The sequence below is a fragment of the Poecilia reticulata genome, linkage group LG11, assembly GCF_000633615.1.
Source record: "Poecilia reticulata strain Guanapo linkage group LG11, Guppy_female_1.0+MT, whole genome shotgun sequence".
Taxonomy (NCBI): Eukaryota; Metazoa; Chordata; class Actinopteri; order Cyprinodontiformes; family Poeciliidae; genus Poecilia; species Poecilia reticulata.
In genome coordinates this window covers 15,669,496-15,686,988 of record NC_024341.1, presented here as the reverse complement: position 1 = coordinate 15,686,988, position 17,493 = coordinate 15,669,496, and the positions used below count along the sequence as shown (strand labels likewise).

Here is a 17,493-nt window from a genome sequence, read left to right as displayed (position 1 = left end):
GGGGGCGGGGGGAGAGAGGGGGTCTCGGCACTCTCAACACTCGCGTTTGACTGACTGACATATACACCCCTGTCCGCTTTAAGTGTGTCACTCTTTTTTTCCCCCCCGTCACTGATCTCCTTTCCCGATTTTCGTCTTCGCAGCGGAGCTTTGGAGCGCGCGCGCGCGAGGAGCTGCGGCTGGAACCTGGCCGGGACCGGAGAGACACGAGACACGCCACGCCGCGACGCGCCGCGCCGCGCCGCGCCAGACCCGCACTCCGGACTCCTCTCCACCGACAAGGCGGCGCGATGTGTTCCGTCATCGGAGCAGCACGGTAGTCCGAGTCCGGCGACGGGAGCGCGTTTATTCGGATGGAAACGCGGCTGATCTGAGATCTGCACCGAGCTCTTTCCAACCACATCTCAGCCCTTCCTGGAGTTTTTTTTTTTTTTTCTTTTTTCTTTTTTTTCTTCTTTTCTTTTCCTGATCGGACGAAGTTAACGTTTCCTACTCAAAATCGTCTGTATACATAAAACAAACGGGGGGAAAAGACGTAAAGAAACTCTTCACCCTACGAGGGGATCTACACTTTTAAAATAAATCCACCTTCGTTCGCTTCCAGCTTTGTCCGCTGTTTTGATCTCTGCATGAACAGTCAAGCGGAAAATCCCGCAGCAGCATGCCGAGGAGAAAGCAGCAAGCACCGCGGCGGTCAGCAGGTAAGCCCCCAGCTCTGCAAACACACACACACACACACACACACACACACACGCACCCCCACGCACACACACCCTGAAATCTGCACGGATAGTTTTCTTCACGGCAGCTTATACAAAAACTTCTACATCAGTTTTCTACAATGAACTTTCTAACTCAGAACCTCCCAATTCATGCAGTGAACTTTTCTAGTTTAAGTTCTACAAAAATGAAAAAAAAAAAAAAATATATATATATATATATATAGATATTTCTACATGTTTCTTTTTACCCCAGCGTTGTTTGATGTGAAAAGAAAAGAATGAAAAGTTGCATATTTCCAGCTTGTGTTCCGCTCTGGGATTGCCATCCTTGATTTGATGCTTGATTGATCGCCTGTCATGCAACTTGCCTTTGATCTATTCATTCCTGATAAACATCAGTAAATCATTCACCACGCGGAGACACGCATGCGTTAGACTCTCTGTGGATTAAAGGGGTGGGGGGGGGGGGGGGGGTTTTGGGGGGGGGGGGGGGGTAAATTTTTAACCTTCCCCCTGAGGAAAAAAAAAAAAAAAAAAAAAAAAAAGACAAATTGGGAAAAAAAAAAGTTCTCATGTGGCATAAACAGTTGACGATTAAACATCCATAGGGGAGGTGGAGATGGGAGGGAGGGAGGAGGGGGTGAGGGGGTGAGGGTGCTGGGGCGTAGCGAGATCACAGGGAGATGATCCTCAGACGCTGCAGGGTCACAACAATGTCTTCAACTGACCTCTAGAAGAAGAAAAAATGAGAGATTGCGAAAAAAAAGTGCATTTCATGTCCAGCTTAGTGTAGGAAACTTATACATCAAATTCCAGAGTAACAGCATGTGAAATTCTTCAAGTTTGAGTTGAAAATGTTCCAGACAAAAGGGGAAATCACGCTGATTAGCTCAGTTTATTTTTATTTTTATTTTTTTAAATTCTACTTACATGACGTGATTTCATACTAAGCTAATGGCTACACAGTTACAAATGTCTGCTTTCAGTATGTCGCGAGACGACCCCCCTCCTCTTCCCCGACAGATGCGAGCGCGTGATTGACTGACACGCGTTTCCACAACGACCAGAGAGAGAGCGGCGCTTTGAAGTTTCACGCCGTAATGACCAAAGCCGAATAAAACAGCTGCAGAATGTTAAGCAGCTATAGGCGGTGGAAATGTGAGGTTAAGCAGACTTAATCAAGGTTGTGACGGAGCAGACTTTGAACTCTGCGTGGCTGTAGTCTCTAATTGACGCAAAGCTTTTGGGGATGGATGGATGGATGGATGGATGGATGGATGGATGGATGGATGGATGGATGGATGGATGGATGGATGGATGGATGGAGAGGAAGAACAAGGAGGGGAAATGAGTTGTGTTTGTGTTTCCTGTATATTTTCCAGCCTCCTTCATCTGAGGTGGCCTCATTTTGGGTTTAGTTTTTTTATATTGTGATCGTATTTTTTTTTCTTGCCCTGGATCCACATTTTGGACAATCCCAAAAAGTTCAGGGCTAAAAGTTAACATTTTACAACGCATTAGCTCAGCTTTGTCACGAATACTGAATGTTGCATATGCACCTCAGCAAGCGAGAGAGCTTCTCAATAGGCCTTTGTATGCCATTTCAAATGGGCTCTGTTTCATCAGTCACAGTGATGATTTTTTTTTTTTTTTTTAGACCCGTAATGGCGCTGCACCCTATCTGCTTTATGACCAGTGACAATACATCAGTGTTCTCTCATTTGGAACCGCATTACTGCATCTGTTAGTTTTGGCGGATGGATGCAGAGCCCTGCAATCTGAGCTGCAGTGACTTTTTTTTTTTTGTTCTATTGCTGCAGTCATTTGTTGTCATTTCCAGGAGGTTTTTTCTCTCTCTCTCTCTTTTTTTTTGTTGTTGTTGTGTACTAGGGTCGATTAGTGACATAAACGGTGCAATAATAATCTGTAACATGACACAACTAGAGATCACAAGCTTGATGTTAAAATCAAATCTGGGTTTCCTATCATCCAGTCAACTTAGTTATAAAACGATTTTAAGGGTAAAATGACATTAACATTTCACCAATTCAGTACCTGTTTACACTGATATTACTCTGCCTCCTGCAGAGTAGATTAGTCTCCTAAATGCTTCTTATACTGTGATCTCATGTGTTTTTCTCTTACGGCGTTTAAAGTTGCATCATTGACTCAGGAAAAAAATACATATACATCCAGCAGACTTTAAAAACTTTCCCCGAGTCTCGTTGAATGGAAACTGGATCTTGCAGTTCTGTGTTTACATATGCGTTACAGCAGGTTTGATCAGTAATTACAGAAGTTTAATTAGCAGATGGAAGAACACACACACACACACACACATAAAAGCCATAACTGGGGACTGAGGTCGCTGTTAGAAAATGAAAACCACCGCACGTCTTACTTGCGCTCCTAGTTTGCCAACTGCAGTATCTTAAATCAAACCCTGACACTCGGAGTAATGAATCTGTCAACTAATCATTCAACACATCACTGTGATTACAGCGTGGCACCATGTCGAGTGCGTTCCATGAGAGTTAAAAAATGGTTTAGCATTTAACAAAGAAAAAAAAAAAAGTTCTTCTGCTGAACGTTTAGCTGTTCTGTCTGAGGACAAGTCCAGCCACAGTAAAATGGTCGGAGCACATAGAGAGTTCTCTCTTCCTTTGGATAGATCAGCTGCTCTGGTAGGTATGGACTGAAGTGAGATTCAATTCAATTTTTGCTGATACCAAACAAAAAATCTTTTATCACATGATCTAATTGCTCTTATTTAAAAACAGAAAAGCAGTAATTAATCCTGCTGCTGAAATAAAATGGACTGTACAAAACTATAGCTAATCCTTAACTTTTTGTTGTTGTTGTTATTATTATTCGGTGCATACTTAATTAAATTCAGCTTTGCAAAAAAAAAAAAAAAAGAAAAAACATTTTTACTATTCTCTTTTTATAGTAGCACAAGCTGATATTGGCAGGTTACTCAGACTGTCTTGGTTTCTTAGAGTGAATGATGGTGATACTTTAGTTTCTAAGGTAAGGGAGGAGAAAAAGTGTAGCAGCCTTCTTTCAGCACGGGTAATTTTATCAGTTTTGTAAATAGTATTTCCTGATAGGGAAAATCCTAATAACAACACTCTTCAGAGCTGAAGTTGTCACTGACGGAAGAAACCTCCGTTATTTCCAGTATCAGCGTGTTGTTAAAAGTAAAGTCAGAGGAAGTGTGGAAGACGAAAGACGCTATATAGAAATGGAAAACAAATGTATACAAACAGCGTGAAGGAAAGTTTGGGCAGGTTTGAAACCGTAACTGCTTGAAGCGTTGCTGGTGTTCATCCCGAGCCTTGGTGGTAGTTCATCAGTGAGGACAAACTTTTCCTTGCTCATTATCGTGACACTGATGTTCAGTCGCCGGCCAGGTTTGACTGATCGCAATTTAACACACAACGCTAATAATTATCAATCTTTGCTAGATTTTAAACAACGTTCCACCAAATCTCTTTAAACTCGCCGTGCGGTTTTTTGTCCGGATCATACTCAGCAGCTGCATCCCTCTCCTTGTGCTCTGCCTCCAACGCCACTTCCAAAAAGCAGTCTCTTAATTACGACTCGCGGGGTGGGGCCTCCCTTTATCCTGACGGCATCATTAGCCCAGGTCCCTAATTATCCAGGTAGCTGGCAGATCAGTGACGGGTCCGCAGATTACTGCTGACAAATTCAGCTCGGTGTCAAGTCTGCAAGCTGCCTTGATGAAATCAACTCTGCATCGTTTCTGCAGCTTTTTTTTTTCTTCCTCCTCCTGTGTACACTCAACAGCAGAAGTTGCTTACTGTGTCATTTGACATTTTGTATGTCTGCTTTAGCAGAGGTGCTTCTTAACAGTTTTGCAGCAGATGCGATGCGGCTCTAATTCCTACTCCTATTCTTTTGTGTTATAGAGAAAAGAGTAAAGTTATTCACAGAGCTGCATAAAATACATTTTAACGTTGATATTTACTATGGTGTTGACTGGGTAGGCTGTTAGCTCATGGCACCTGTCGAGGAAGAATCAAGCACAAAACTCGGGGTTGTTTTTTTTTTATCGGGATTGCTTCTGATAAAGAATTTAATGACATTTGTCAGGCTCAGAAGCAGCAGCTGTGAGACGAGAAAACGCTATTTGAACTTAAGTCTGTGGACAACTGAGCATGTTTGCGTGTGTGTGTGTGTGCCTGTGTAATTTTCAGATTCACTGATACGGCAGAGTACGTAAAGTGGCATTAACAGGTGACATTGACTGAAGGAGTCAGTGGATGTATTTGCTTCTCCACACACACTGCTAGTTTTCATTTGCATGTGCCGTTGGAGCCAGGCGGCCTTCTGGAAATCAAAGACGTGCGCTAATCTGCGCACACACACGCGCGCACACACACACGCATGCACGCAGACTCGACTCCGCTTTCTCTGTCCTCATCGTCGTGGAGGTTAAGTGACAAATGAAGATCGATGACTGCTCTTATGGAAAATAGAGGGTCGAGCTAAAAAAAATATGTGGGAATTAGACGCGCCCGAAAGAGTGAAGACGTAGAGGCGTTCTGCGCTGCAGGCGAGAGGTAAAACTATCCCCTCGCTTAATGAGCTTCAGTGGAAGCAGGAAAAGCCTGGACTTTCACTCGAGCACAACAAAAAGGAGGATCGACTGAAAAAGACATGAAATCAAGGTCGTTTTTGCAGAGCTAAAAAGTGGCCAGCTTCCTCTGCCTTAAATCAAACTTTTTCACCCGTAGTTCATATCGTGTCCCCAGCTGCTTTTGATCCGCCGAAGACGTCTTGGGAGACATTTCTAACATTCTGCAGGCTAAAGACAATTTATGGCTTAGACGTAGAACAATAGCAGTGTTGAAGAAATGAGTAATATTTCTCACTCTGCTGTGTCACAGGACGGTTAGACCACCTGACGGTGACCACACAGAGGCCTGAAGACGCAAGAGAAGCATTCCTGCGCGAATAGATAAAGTAATAAAGAGTTGATTGAGACGAGAGTGGATCTAGCGAAGAGAGCGAATGATTCTTATAACGGCCTCCACTAAAAATAGCACGGCTTCAAGGTGTTAATATAAAGTGTAAAATAAAAATGCACAACATTTTCTTTTAATTTAAAACAGAAAATCAAGAATGAATAAAGCATATCCAAAATTAAATCAACATATTGGATATTACAGTTACATGTTCTCCACATCGTGTATTTATCTAAATATTTTAGCTAATTTTAATTAGTTTCCAATAGGTGCTCAGGTAGCAAGCCTGCAGTCTGCTGCTTGACAGTAATGTCACTTATAGCTTACCAAATCTAGATGCAAATGAGTGATGCTTTTCTATATGTGCTGTATTTTCTTCCACAACACATTTGAAATGTGAACTCAACCGAGTTTTACAAAGTAATTAAAAGACGGGTCATTGTCTTCCTGACTTTAATTAAATGTGTGTGAGTTAAGAAAATAAGACTTCATGGCATTTCAATGCTTTCCACCAGTATCAACACCTCGACAGGGTTGTGACAAACGAGGGAGAGCTGTTAGTTTTTGAACTTTCAAAAAGCTGAATTTGGTTTTGAAGAGCACATGTTCTTCACAGTTAGGGACAGATTAGGGATTTTCCGAGCGCAGAAATCCCTGCAACGTCGTAACTTCAGCGGAGTTATTGGTGTTTGTGAGGGCCGCACTAGAAAATATAACACCAAAATAGAAATAAAAAGTGTTTGTACCTGAATAAAATCTCAAGTAACGCCGAGGCGAGGGCGAGAAAAACTTGGATGCAATAAGTTTTAATGGGAAATGAGGACGAGAGGTCCTGTACAAACTGTTTTATTGTTTCTGCTGAATGATTTTTTTATTTTTTTTTATGTGAGCTAGATTTATTAAAGCATCTGTGTTCTTATTATTTATGCATGTTGCTTCACTGTATGTATTGTATTTGACCTTGAATGATTGATTCTGCACACCACGTGGACACAGTGATTGTTTGGTATAGTTACAAAGGTCTAAGAGTTAGTTTTTTTTTCCCTTCTTGTCCCTTTCTGTATTACATTTGACTTTTCCCCCTTAATTAAGATCAATATAACCGAGCTCCTTTTGGTTTTCAGTCTGCTGAGCTTAAAAGATGTCTTCTGATCCACAAACGGATCAGCGCAAACGTCGTTTTCTTGTGACTTGAGCAGCGCGGCACCGCTCGGCCTTGGAGTTGTGCTGCTGCTGCTGTTGAGCAGCCCTGAACATCTGGCATGCAGCAGGGCGGGTGAGTGCGGGCGCGGGTGAGGTGGAGAGCACAACAGAGGGGTTGTGAAGAAAAAGGTATTAAAAGTGACAGATGAACAAGACTCTGGGAGACGTTCGCCTGCAGCAGCTGTGACTGCTGCCGTTCCTCTGACAGGTGTCAATTAAGAATTACTGCAGAAACCCCGTAGTCATTTTTCCCCCCTGCCCAGCTGTCTGTCTCCGTGCCTTTTCGGAGAAATAGCACTTTACCCTTGTCACCGCGTTAGCACCTCGCCACCGTTGCCCCAGAAAATAAGTGCATGGCGGGCATTCTAATCAATATCCGGCGTATTAGCAATTATTTTGCCCATTGATTTATGCCGGGCCAGCGACTCCCAACGTGGTCTTATTAGCTGCTGATTTTATGTGCCTGTGCTGCCACTGCAAGACATGCAGCGCACACACTTGCTCTGGTGTTGCCAGGTAGTTTAACCTTACAGGTAGAGCCAAGTTCACAAGTAGGAAGACACAAAGGCAATTAAGACCTTGGAACCGTCTCTGTATTTCTCCGGATTATAACGTCTAACAGTTGTGTTTGAACCCAACAGTTGCTTGGCTGGCAGATCTGGCACTTAAAAGTAACAATATTTATCATTCAGACCTTAAACCCATCATAATAAGGTTGCTAAATCAAGCTGGTGTTAGTGCGTGCATTTAGTGGTGAAGTTTATCCTGAGTAAAGATTAGCTTTTTGTAACATCTTTTAGGTATTTGAAAGTTTTGTCATTTAAAAAAATATAAACTTTCTATACAGTTATGTGGGCTGCTAATGAGTAGGAATTTCACTGACATTTAACTTCTTGTAGATATGTTGGTTACACCAAATGAGGCACTTTCGTGTGTTTAAAAATAGGCAAAAATGAATATGCAGTTGGGTTTTGATTGAATTTCTCTGCTTAAAAGATTGCTCTCTAATGTAGTCCAGTTTTTACACTTAAATTCAAAACCAACCAGAAATGGTAATTAAAAACATCTAGGAAAACTACATCTTTTAAAAAGAAGAGTCTATCCAGACTGAATCAGTGCATCTTTTTCCAAAAACAGATTAAATTTATGATGTTGGACAAATATTTGTCCTGAGCACCAACCAACACTGAACAGCTGGGGTACCAGAGAGCTCAGCTGGGTGAGTTGGTACCTTGTGGGATTTAGTCCCAACCTGTAGCTCTGTGACCTCAAGTCATCCTCCGTTTCTCCCGGGCCACAACACGTTTACCTACTGTGAAATTAAGGTCAAAGGCCCAAGTTTAAGGTGAAAAAAGAACTCAGACACTGAAACCGAGATCATTTACTTTAGTATAGCAAACCCAAAGGGTGACAAAGCTATTTATCTGCTTTAAATTTAGATCTGCATGTTTTGTTTTTTTAGCTTCAAGTTGATGCTTGATAGGCAAAGTGAAGTAAAGGCATCACTTGTTTATGTCCACATCTCAATGTCCTGCTTTGTTTTTGAAGTCATATGATGGAACAATTTTGAAAAAAAAAGAAGTAATTTCTAAACAGAGCTTCAGAGATCTAGTCCTAAAGTGGTAAATGACTGACAGTCTAGCAGAGGTGTAACAGAACATACAAGTGTAATTATTTTACAAAGAAAAAGAACTGCAAAAAACAAAATAATCCTGGTAGAAAAATAATTCACCTTTTCTTGTAAAAAGATTTAATGTGTGAGAATGTGCACAGAAGGACAGGGTTGGTATGCTGTTCAGTTTTCCTGGAATTAAAAATATTTCAGAAGTTTCCATCCGGCGTATACTTAAAAAGTGTCCAGTGGGGCAAAAGCATGTATGACAAAAAGTCATGCATACACCACAGTCATATTTAAGTTCAATTTATTAAAGTGCATGCCATTAAAATGCATGACATTGTACACTGGGAGGAAGACAAAATACATTTGCGTGCAAAAATCATACAGAACGGCTCCAGACAGCAAAATATAAAGTCTGTAAGATGGGAAACTGTTACTTACTTACATTTGGTGACATTTTTTAAAACACCTTAAGCAGTTTGTTGTGTAACCGTTCGCTCACTCTGGCAATAATTTGGTGTGGAGTGCTTTAGCCAGTAGCTTAATCCACTGATGGGTTCATTGTGCCTCTGTTGGCAGTTAACAACAAGCAACTAAAACACAAGTTCAGTCCTTTTCTTAATTAGTGTTGATTACGTGACAAGTGGCATCTATACTGTGACAGGTCTGTATGAAAACATGTCCTCTTTCACACAGGAAGTTACGAGTCAGTGAAGAGCACAGCAGCGATGTATAGCTCTCCAGTGTGAACATTAGCAGAGCTGTATTTTCATGCACATGAAATAATTGGCTTCCCCCATGACTCCACAGATAAGTCTGTGTGTTTTTATTGCATAGCGTTTGATAAAATCCAACCGCAGCATATCCAGTAGTCGGAAAACAGTGGAATTTTCCGTCCCCGAAGCAATGTTTAACTGATAAAGTGGTCCGAGAAGCAATGAATATTTTTTTTTTAGACACTAGTTTACTACAGATAAGCCATCTGGGATTGGATACAGCTAACAGATGACACTGTGTCCTTGGGAGCGGGCGACGAGGAAGGTTACGCAGGAGTCCGGCGTAGTGCCATCTCAACACTTTTTGCCTCTTCATCTCTGTCTCGTCCTACTCCCTCCGCCTCTCTTCCTCGCTGCTCGTTTTTTGGGGATTACTAACCTCCTCTCTTTCTCCCTCCCCAGTAAGCCCTCTCTCATCTTCCTATCTGTCATCAATCTCTATCTTACTGACTCAATTCTGCTCCAGCCGGCTCATACTTTCTTTCATCTTCCTCCCCGTCTCTCAGCCTCATCTATCGTTCTCTCGCCGGATGCTCAAGAGGCAGTGAACTGGCTACGAGAACATGAACTCGACATCTGAAAAGGAGACTGTAATACTCTCCTCTCCCAGGCCCGCTGGCCTTGTTCTCAGCTTTCAAGAAACCTTTTTTTTTTCTTTCTTTCTTTCTTTCTTCCTCAAATAGTAGGATTTCCAGCAGACTCCTCTAGTCACACTTCTGAGTTGTGACAATCCAAAAGGTCACAAAGCAGTAAAGCCCTGTGTCATGTTCTTTTGAAGCCCAAACACATGACTGTCACATATTTTTCCAGAGCTGTTTCCTGTCCTATTAAACAGACGGTTTATCCGTATGGCATGTTGCACAGGAAACAAATGAAAGCACACTCTGTTAGTTGGGGGGTGGGGGGGGGGGAGGTTGAGCGAATCCATCGCTGAAGTGCCATCAGCCGCAATGCATCGCTTGATGGGCAGCTGAAAGGGGGATATAATGTTTCGGGATCCTACTCAGTTCAACAACACCACATGTTGCCCCAGAAAATTCCTGTAAAATCTTCCCGAGAGCCGCCGCGCTGTCTCAGACACTGTCAGTCGCAGGGGGTATAAGCCCAGCTCCGGCTCTTTAAGTCGTCTGGCTCTGAGAGAGCAGCGGGAGGCCTCTGTTACATCCACATCTCTTAGCAGGTCTCTTTTCGTCACTCTGTCTCTCAGTGTCTCTCCGGCTGGATGTCTGTTTCTGATCACCTTGCCCCTCTTTGTGTGAGGACCCAAACGTTGGCCTGGTGTCTATTTCTGGTCCGTCTGCCTTTCAGCTTCTACCTCACAAAAGTCCCCAGTGGCACAACAGCCACTGAGCTACCCACTGAATAATGTCTGTAGCTGCATCACCACTAGAAGATGAAAATGTAATCAAATAAATAATGTGATGACTGCTGAAGGCAACACTTGATCATTGCTTAATGAGTTTGTTGGGTGCTTTGAGTGCATATTGGCTAAATATGCAGCTTCTGTTGATTCATTTCATCGCAAGCTCTTTGGAAGTTAAGTTTACGGAACATAACTTGGATTGTTTTGTCCCTAAAAGCCCAGAAAGCCCAGCTTTTGTTTGTTTTTTTATAGAAATGATACATTTTCATGCACATTAGCCTTACTGATGTACTGTATCTGGTGTTCAGTTGGTACCTATAGAAATTATAATGGCCAATTGCTAACCGCATGATCGGAATTGCAATCTTATCTTTAGATGGTTTTATTCTCGTCTTCAAGCTAGTTAATTATTTGATACACTACATAATAAATAGCCTTATTGGTCTCATTAAAGTAACTTGATCAAATTTATTAATATGCATTCACAACCTCTGCCACAGCTACATCTGTGAACAATCATCAGGTAATGAAAGAATAACACTTTTGCTGTTTAAAACTAATGCACAAATATAAATAATCAAAGCTAAAGCTGTCATAATTTTAAGTTAGAATGTCGTGAAAACATATCTGACCCCTTAACGATGTCACTCTTAAGTGTTTTTGGCCTACTGCTTGACCTGTAGAGTCGAGATATCCCTCATCCTATCTGGCAAATTTAAAAACAAATGAGATAGAAAGTTTATTTAGTTTGGAGCTGCAGACCTACCCAAAATACTCCCAAGAGCGCATTAGCAATTTTGAAACTTTTATTTTTGAAATACTTTGATTTATGTTGAAGAGGTAAAAAAAAAACAATTAAAATAGAAACATTGGCTTTCTAAGCTGTTACATCTCTTAAGAAACAATGCCATTCTTTTTAAATGATGTCAAACAGAAGCACACGTAAGGCAAACCGTATTGATACTTGGACTGAACCCTGTTGAACTCCGTGATTAGTTTGCTGTGAGGAAACATGCAATGCATTAAGCAAAACCAACAGGTTTTGAATTGAGTTTTTTTTCTAGCTCATTTGTGATTTTTTTTTTTTTTTTTTCATTTTACACATTTCATGATGTGAAACTGTGTGCTGTTTGGAAACTGTTTCCAAGCAGCTGGTTTTTGCATCACTTCTATGTGATCTGGACCCATGTGGTATTGCTTTATTAACTGACCAACACTTCATGTTTCACAGTTGGACAGAAGCCACTGTAAAATATATTTATCATCTCACTCGGGATTAAATTCAAAGTCCTGAAAGATCAGTGAAGAGTTAGAACCGCTTTCTTTATTCCAACAGAACTGCTGCAAAATTGTCAGAGCCCAAAACACGAAACGGATTCAAGCTGGGTTGAACGTTCTTAGCTTGTTTGAAGAGGCTATCTTATGTATATTAAAAACAATCTTTGTCAGTGTCTAAAGTGGTTCATTTTAATGTGTTAATTTTAATCATTAAAAAAAAATAGGACTGTAACAATTCTATAGGAATTCTGACCAAGGATTGTGTCAACCTATAATTAAATTGTCAATTACTTTCTGGCAGAATTTGGAAGCAGCAAGTGTAGAACGAAGCCTGGTGCGTTAAATGTTTATGCCATTTTCATAAAATGCTAAAAACAACACAAATATTAAAAAAAAAGTTTTTACAGGAACTAACAGTCAACATAATTTTAAACACTACTTTTTTCAAAAGGAGAATTTCCTTTTAGCTTTTTGAGGTTTCCTGAACATACATTTAAAAAAAAATAACACAATTTATTTTTTTTTCTCACATGTAAGTTACCAAGAAAGCAGATGTCGGGTGGATTTGTCTGTGCTCTGCTCTGCTTTGTTTGTTAAATATATCATCTTATCAGTGTGAGAAACAGGAGCTGAGATTAGTTTTTCAACTAGTGCACGCTGACAAACCTGAAAGCCTTCTTTAAGCGACTGCACTTGCTATAAAAAAATAATTTTAATTAAATATAAAATCTGACGCTGGTGGAGAATAAAGACGTGTTTTTTTTTTTGTTTTTTTTAACAGAGCACTTTGTGCATGTCGGGAATGTTTAATTAAACTTTGTCAAACTAAACAAGATCAACGAGCTGAGTTGCTCGCGCTGATTAACATCACGTTCATCAAGTTCAGTCAATTAGCCCATCACCTTGTTAGATTTTCTGCTCCTCTCGGTGTTTAAACTTCAACAGGCAGACAGAGACGAGTCGCAGGCGGCGAGGAATTCACCGAATTAAGGTCCCTCAGCTGCTTGCTCTATTTGCTCTGTAGTTCAAAAACTGCAGCAGTACAAGTGTGTACAGTTATGAATATTTTATAGGTCCTGTTGTTAGAGCAGCTTTGACTTTTGCTGACATTATAGTTTAAAAGAAAACAGCTTTTCACCAGGTGATTTGAAGGTGTGATTCCCAAATGATGTGTATGTGTGCATGTGTATAAAATATTAAGCATATTTTCAGAAGAGGGAAAAAAGAAAATACTGGAACATAATTGTTCTACGGAGTTTTTTATGCACTTGCGGAATCTCCTGTTCCTCAGACAACAGCCTTAAAACAGATGGAGCAAAGACGCACGCCTGGTGGACAGCGATTTTAATTACTGGTCCACAAAGACAAGATGGAGCCTTTACACTCCTTACCTCTTTCTGAGGAAGAAGGGAGAACAGAAGAGTACAGGGAGACATTTTGCATTTCGTTATTTTTCATTTTGCTGTTGGATATTTTTGTTGTTTTTTTGTTTTTTTTGTCTCTAGCTTTCTGTATGCAGGATTTGTATACACCACAGACACGATTTCTCTAAAAGAACAATATGGGGGAACGTGTTTTCAGAAACATTTAAATGAACAGATCATGTATGAATTGGCTAAAAAAGTAAAGACACTAATATATTTGATGGCTTTTCAAGTAACTATGATAACAGCTGAGATATGAGATGTGCATGAAAATTGGTAGATTTATTACAAACCCCAGGTTACAAAGTGCTTGGAAATCCATACATGAAAGCAGCAATAAAATATTATAACATTAAAATATAGGTAAGAGAAAACAATGGGGGAAAAAATGCCTAGAAAAGATGTGAGACTTGAGCTGAAATTTAAAACTCTTAAGAGCACCAACCATCCTGACTCTACAAAGATACTGGAAATTCACAATGCACTTAAAGCTTCATTCACTCTAAAACAAGGATGTCCAGAGCAAGGCCCAGAGCCATTTGTTGCTCAGTTTTGTGTGGCCCACACAAATTGAGCTGATGCCGATGGAAACCTATAAGAAAAATGTGACCAAGATTTTCAACAACAAATGACATTTTTCTTAAAATGAAGAAAAAAAAAGTTCTCTTTTTTAATGACATTTTTTGCTCGCATTATGATTCCATGGTAAGTAGAACAATTAACATCAGAAGGTACATTTTCACAGATGTATCGACATTCCCAACACCAAATGTCACAGTTTCTTGATCTACATCTCATGCTAGGATACTATTTTCCATGTGCCACAATTTTGTGCCACAAAAACACCAGAGATCTATCTGGCCAGTTGGATGGTTTTTAGTTCTAGTTTCAGCCACATGTCATTTAAATGATAGTGGCCCAAATGCTAAACGCAGGAGCTTGGGAGCGTTTTATGCAAGAGTTAAAGAAATAATGGCAATCTGAATCTGTCATAGAGTTAGTCATGGAGTCCCACAGGGTTCTCTACTAAGACCAATAAAGTTTGCCTAGTACATGCTTCTCTTTTTTATAAAATTAAAAATGAATCATGTACGCTTCCTGTGCTGACTTTGTTGACACTAACTAAGGGCAGAAAACATTATACAGTATATAATTTCAAAGATAATAACATGGTTGTTTGTTGGTGTACTGCATCTTGAAATATGGTGAAGGGAATTGTTTGCATTCTGAGTTGTTAATCGTATCACGATTAGAACAACATGGTACTTCAGCTTTTTTCTGGAATATTTTCTTTTCTGTGTGGATATATGTCTTAAATGGAGGAAGAAGAATCATAACCCGTGGTCTAAGATAGTAGAATTACTCGGAATCGTAAATAAAAATATGCATCTTTGCTCTGGTTGTTTGGTGATCAATTATGTACGGAGAAACTGAGTGTCTCCAAGTCCGGGGCCAGAGAGCCAGACGGGGCCGAGCAGAGCGCCATTGTGTGTGTGAAAGAAAAAGAAGCTGTAGAAGGATGGTGTATAAGAGGTTGGAAGAAAAGGAGAGTGACAGCAGACAAAAAAAAAGAGCAGGGAGCCAAGGGGAGGGAGGAATGAGGGAGTGGAAAAAAGAGGAGGCAAAGCAACAGAGGAGTGAAAGAGAAATGACTTGAGGGGTTGAGGGATGGAGAGAGAGGTGAATGAAGCGGGAGTGAAAAGTATCAGGGCAATGAGGAAGAGAAAACAGAGTGAAAGCAGTTGGAAAGCAGTGGAGAGAGAGCAAAAGAGGGAGGATGTCACCCATGGCTGCCACTCATCACTCACAGCTTAATGACGCCGTTTTTTTTTTTTCTTCTCTTCCCCCCCTTCTCTCATTTCTTCTCCGTGGGAGAGGGGGGGAGGAGGGATGGGAGTTCGGCCCGCACCCAATCAAACGGGGTCGAATAGAGTTCACCACCTCCAGGTGGGACCGTCCTCCACCAGGGAAACGTTTGTGTGTATGTGCTGGCTCTGTGTGGAAAGAGATAAAAAAAAGCCTCTAGAACAGGAGATCAGTTTTAAAAGCGATTCGAGGGCATTTTTAAAACAGGAGAATTGCAGCTGCGATGAAAGTAAGGTACCGGATTAACACAGTAATTCATATCTCTATGATCGACAGTTTGTAGCAAACCCTTTGTTTTCGTTTTGTGTGTTTCTCCGATCCGTCAGTAGCAACGGGCCAGTTACTGGTATCAAGATACCCTGAGGGTTTAAACGGAAACGAAACCACTAGTATTTTACGGTATCATTTCTATGGTCCTTATTGCATATTACTGAACCAGACATAGACCATAACAGATCTGTAAACAGCAGGAAAAAAATCTCAAGTTTCCCCAAAAATTACATATTGAAAACTGCAAAAGTTTTGAGTCGTGCTTTGGTTTAACGTCCTTTTAATGGGAAAACAGAGAATTGAAAGAGTGATCCGGTCTTCCTTCAGCTGCTAGGAGCCCCTCCCCAACCTGTTGATAAACCGCTGCTCAGTGGAAAGTATAGGATAGGTAATGCTATAGCTAACATAATGCATGTTAGCAGCAGGAGGATTAATTGTTGATTTTCTGTTTAAAATAAAAGCACCACATACACTAGTTGTAAGGTTTTGTCCAAATATTGTGAAATCGTGATACTTCGGCTTCATGAGAACCTCATGCTTGTGTGACAAGCTGCAAATGTGTCTTGGACTTTTGCATATTTGTGGACGTTTATGTCTCTTGCAGCAGGAACTTCTGTCTGCTCGCTTCTTGCTTGACTTTATGCATCTGCATGACTGTTTAGCTCCTCTTGTCCTCTCACTCATTCCCGTTTCTGGGAAGCGTCAAGCGTTTGAAACTCAAATGGCAGGATTTCTTCTCTCCTTAGCTCTCCTCCTCACACCAAATTTGGGGAACAGCTGGGCCGGTCATGACGATGATTTGTCTCCCTCCACCCGTCCGCCTGACAGGTTGAGAGCACGCACGCAAGATGTACGCACTTGGGGAGACGCAGACACTGGCTAATGAGCACAAACGCACGCGCGCGCACACAATTAAACATCCTCTCTGTGGCGCAGACAGACAGGCACAAACACGCGAGTACACACTTGCACAGACACAAAAGTAGACACCAGAAATAAGGGGCAGTTTTCTCAGGGTGCTGCCAAAACATTCTGATTTCCTCTAGCACAAGCGGCCATACATCAGCTCGGGGCCTCCCAGCCCGGATGGCAGGGGCTGACAGGAATGACATGTGTCATTTATCACACGGGGGGCGCCAGGCCTCAGGAAGAGAACAGACCGCTTTGTGACAAAGCCCTCCACGAGCTCTCCTCCACTCACAACAAGGCGAGTTTGTCATGGGACAGACACTGACAAATCTGCGGAGATGGAATGCACATGGATACACGCTGACACAACATGAGAGGAGAGGAAACACACACTGTGAGACGCTCGCCCAGGGATCACGCACTGTATCCGAGCTGCCTTTTGGTTCGAGAAAAAAAAGCCAGTTTACTGTGTGTTTAAAACACACACGAATATGTTCTCGGTGTATTCTTGAGGAAAAAGGCCAATGAGATAGCACACCACTTTTTGCAATGTTGGTAAAACTTGCAGCAAACTCAGAAATTATATTTGACCTATTGAATAAATCTGATAATTAAACATCCTCTCAGAAAGGAGGCATCAAACATGTGCTTGACAAAGCAGTTTTTAAGAATGACCGTAAGAAAAGGATAAAAAAAAAACAATACTACTAATTTTGAGTACTTATTTACATCTTTTTTTAGAATTTATTGCTCATAACATCGAACAATTAGGCAAAATATTCTGTGGCAAAAATCAATCAAATACAAATCTGACAAATGATTCATACTCAGGTAGCAAAATTTGCATCATTCCTGACTTGTAGATGACATAGACAGACATATTTTGCCAAATCTGTTTTAGTGTAGCAATTTTTTTTATCAAAGCATTGTCACCATGTTGGTGTGGAAGGTAAACCTATAGAGTTGAACACTGGTGTTTCTATTAAAAAAATACTTTAAATTAGCTCTCAGTTTTTCCACAAAAATCAGTTGTTGCGAATTTAATATGCTGAGAAATGACCCTAAAACATTGC

At 41.0% G+C, this 17,493-nt stretch overlaps 1 protein-coding gene across 1 annotated transcript in view; it reads left to right on the top strand.

The window, feature by feature from the left end:
- Positions 1-20: 20 nt before the first annotated feature.
- LOC108165620 (teashirt homolog 1-like) overlaps positions 21-17,493 on the top strand; it is a 36,817-nt gene continuing 19,344 nt past the window's right edge. The window contains exon 1 of the mRNA XM_017307550.1: positions 21-701. Within this exon, the coding sequence (XP_017163039.1) occupies positions 662-701 (40 nt within the window). The 5' untranslated portion in view covers positions 21-661. The remainder of the gene's footprint in view (positions 702-17,493) is intronic.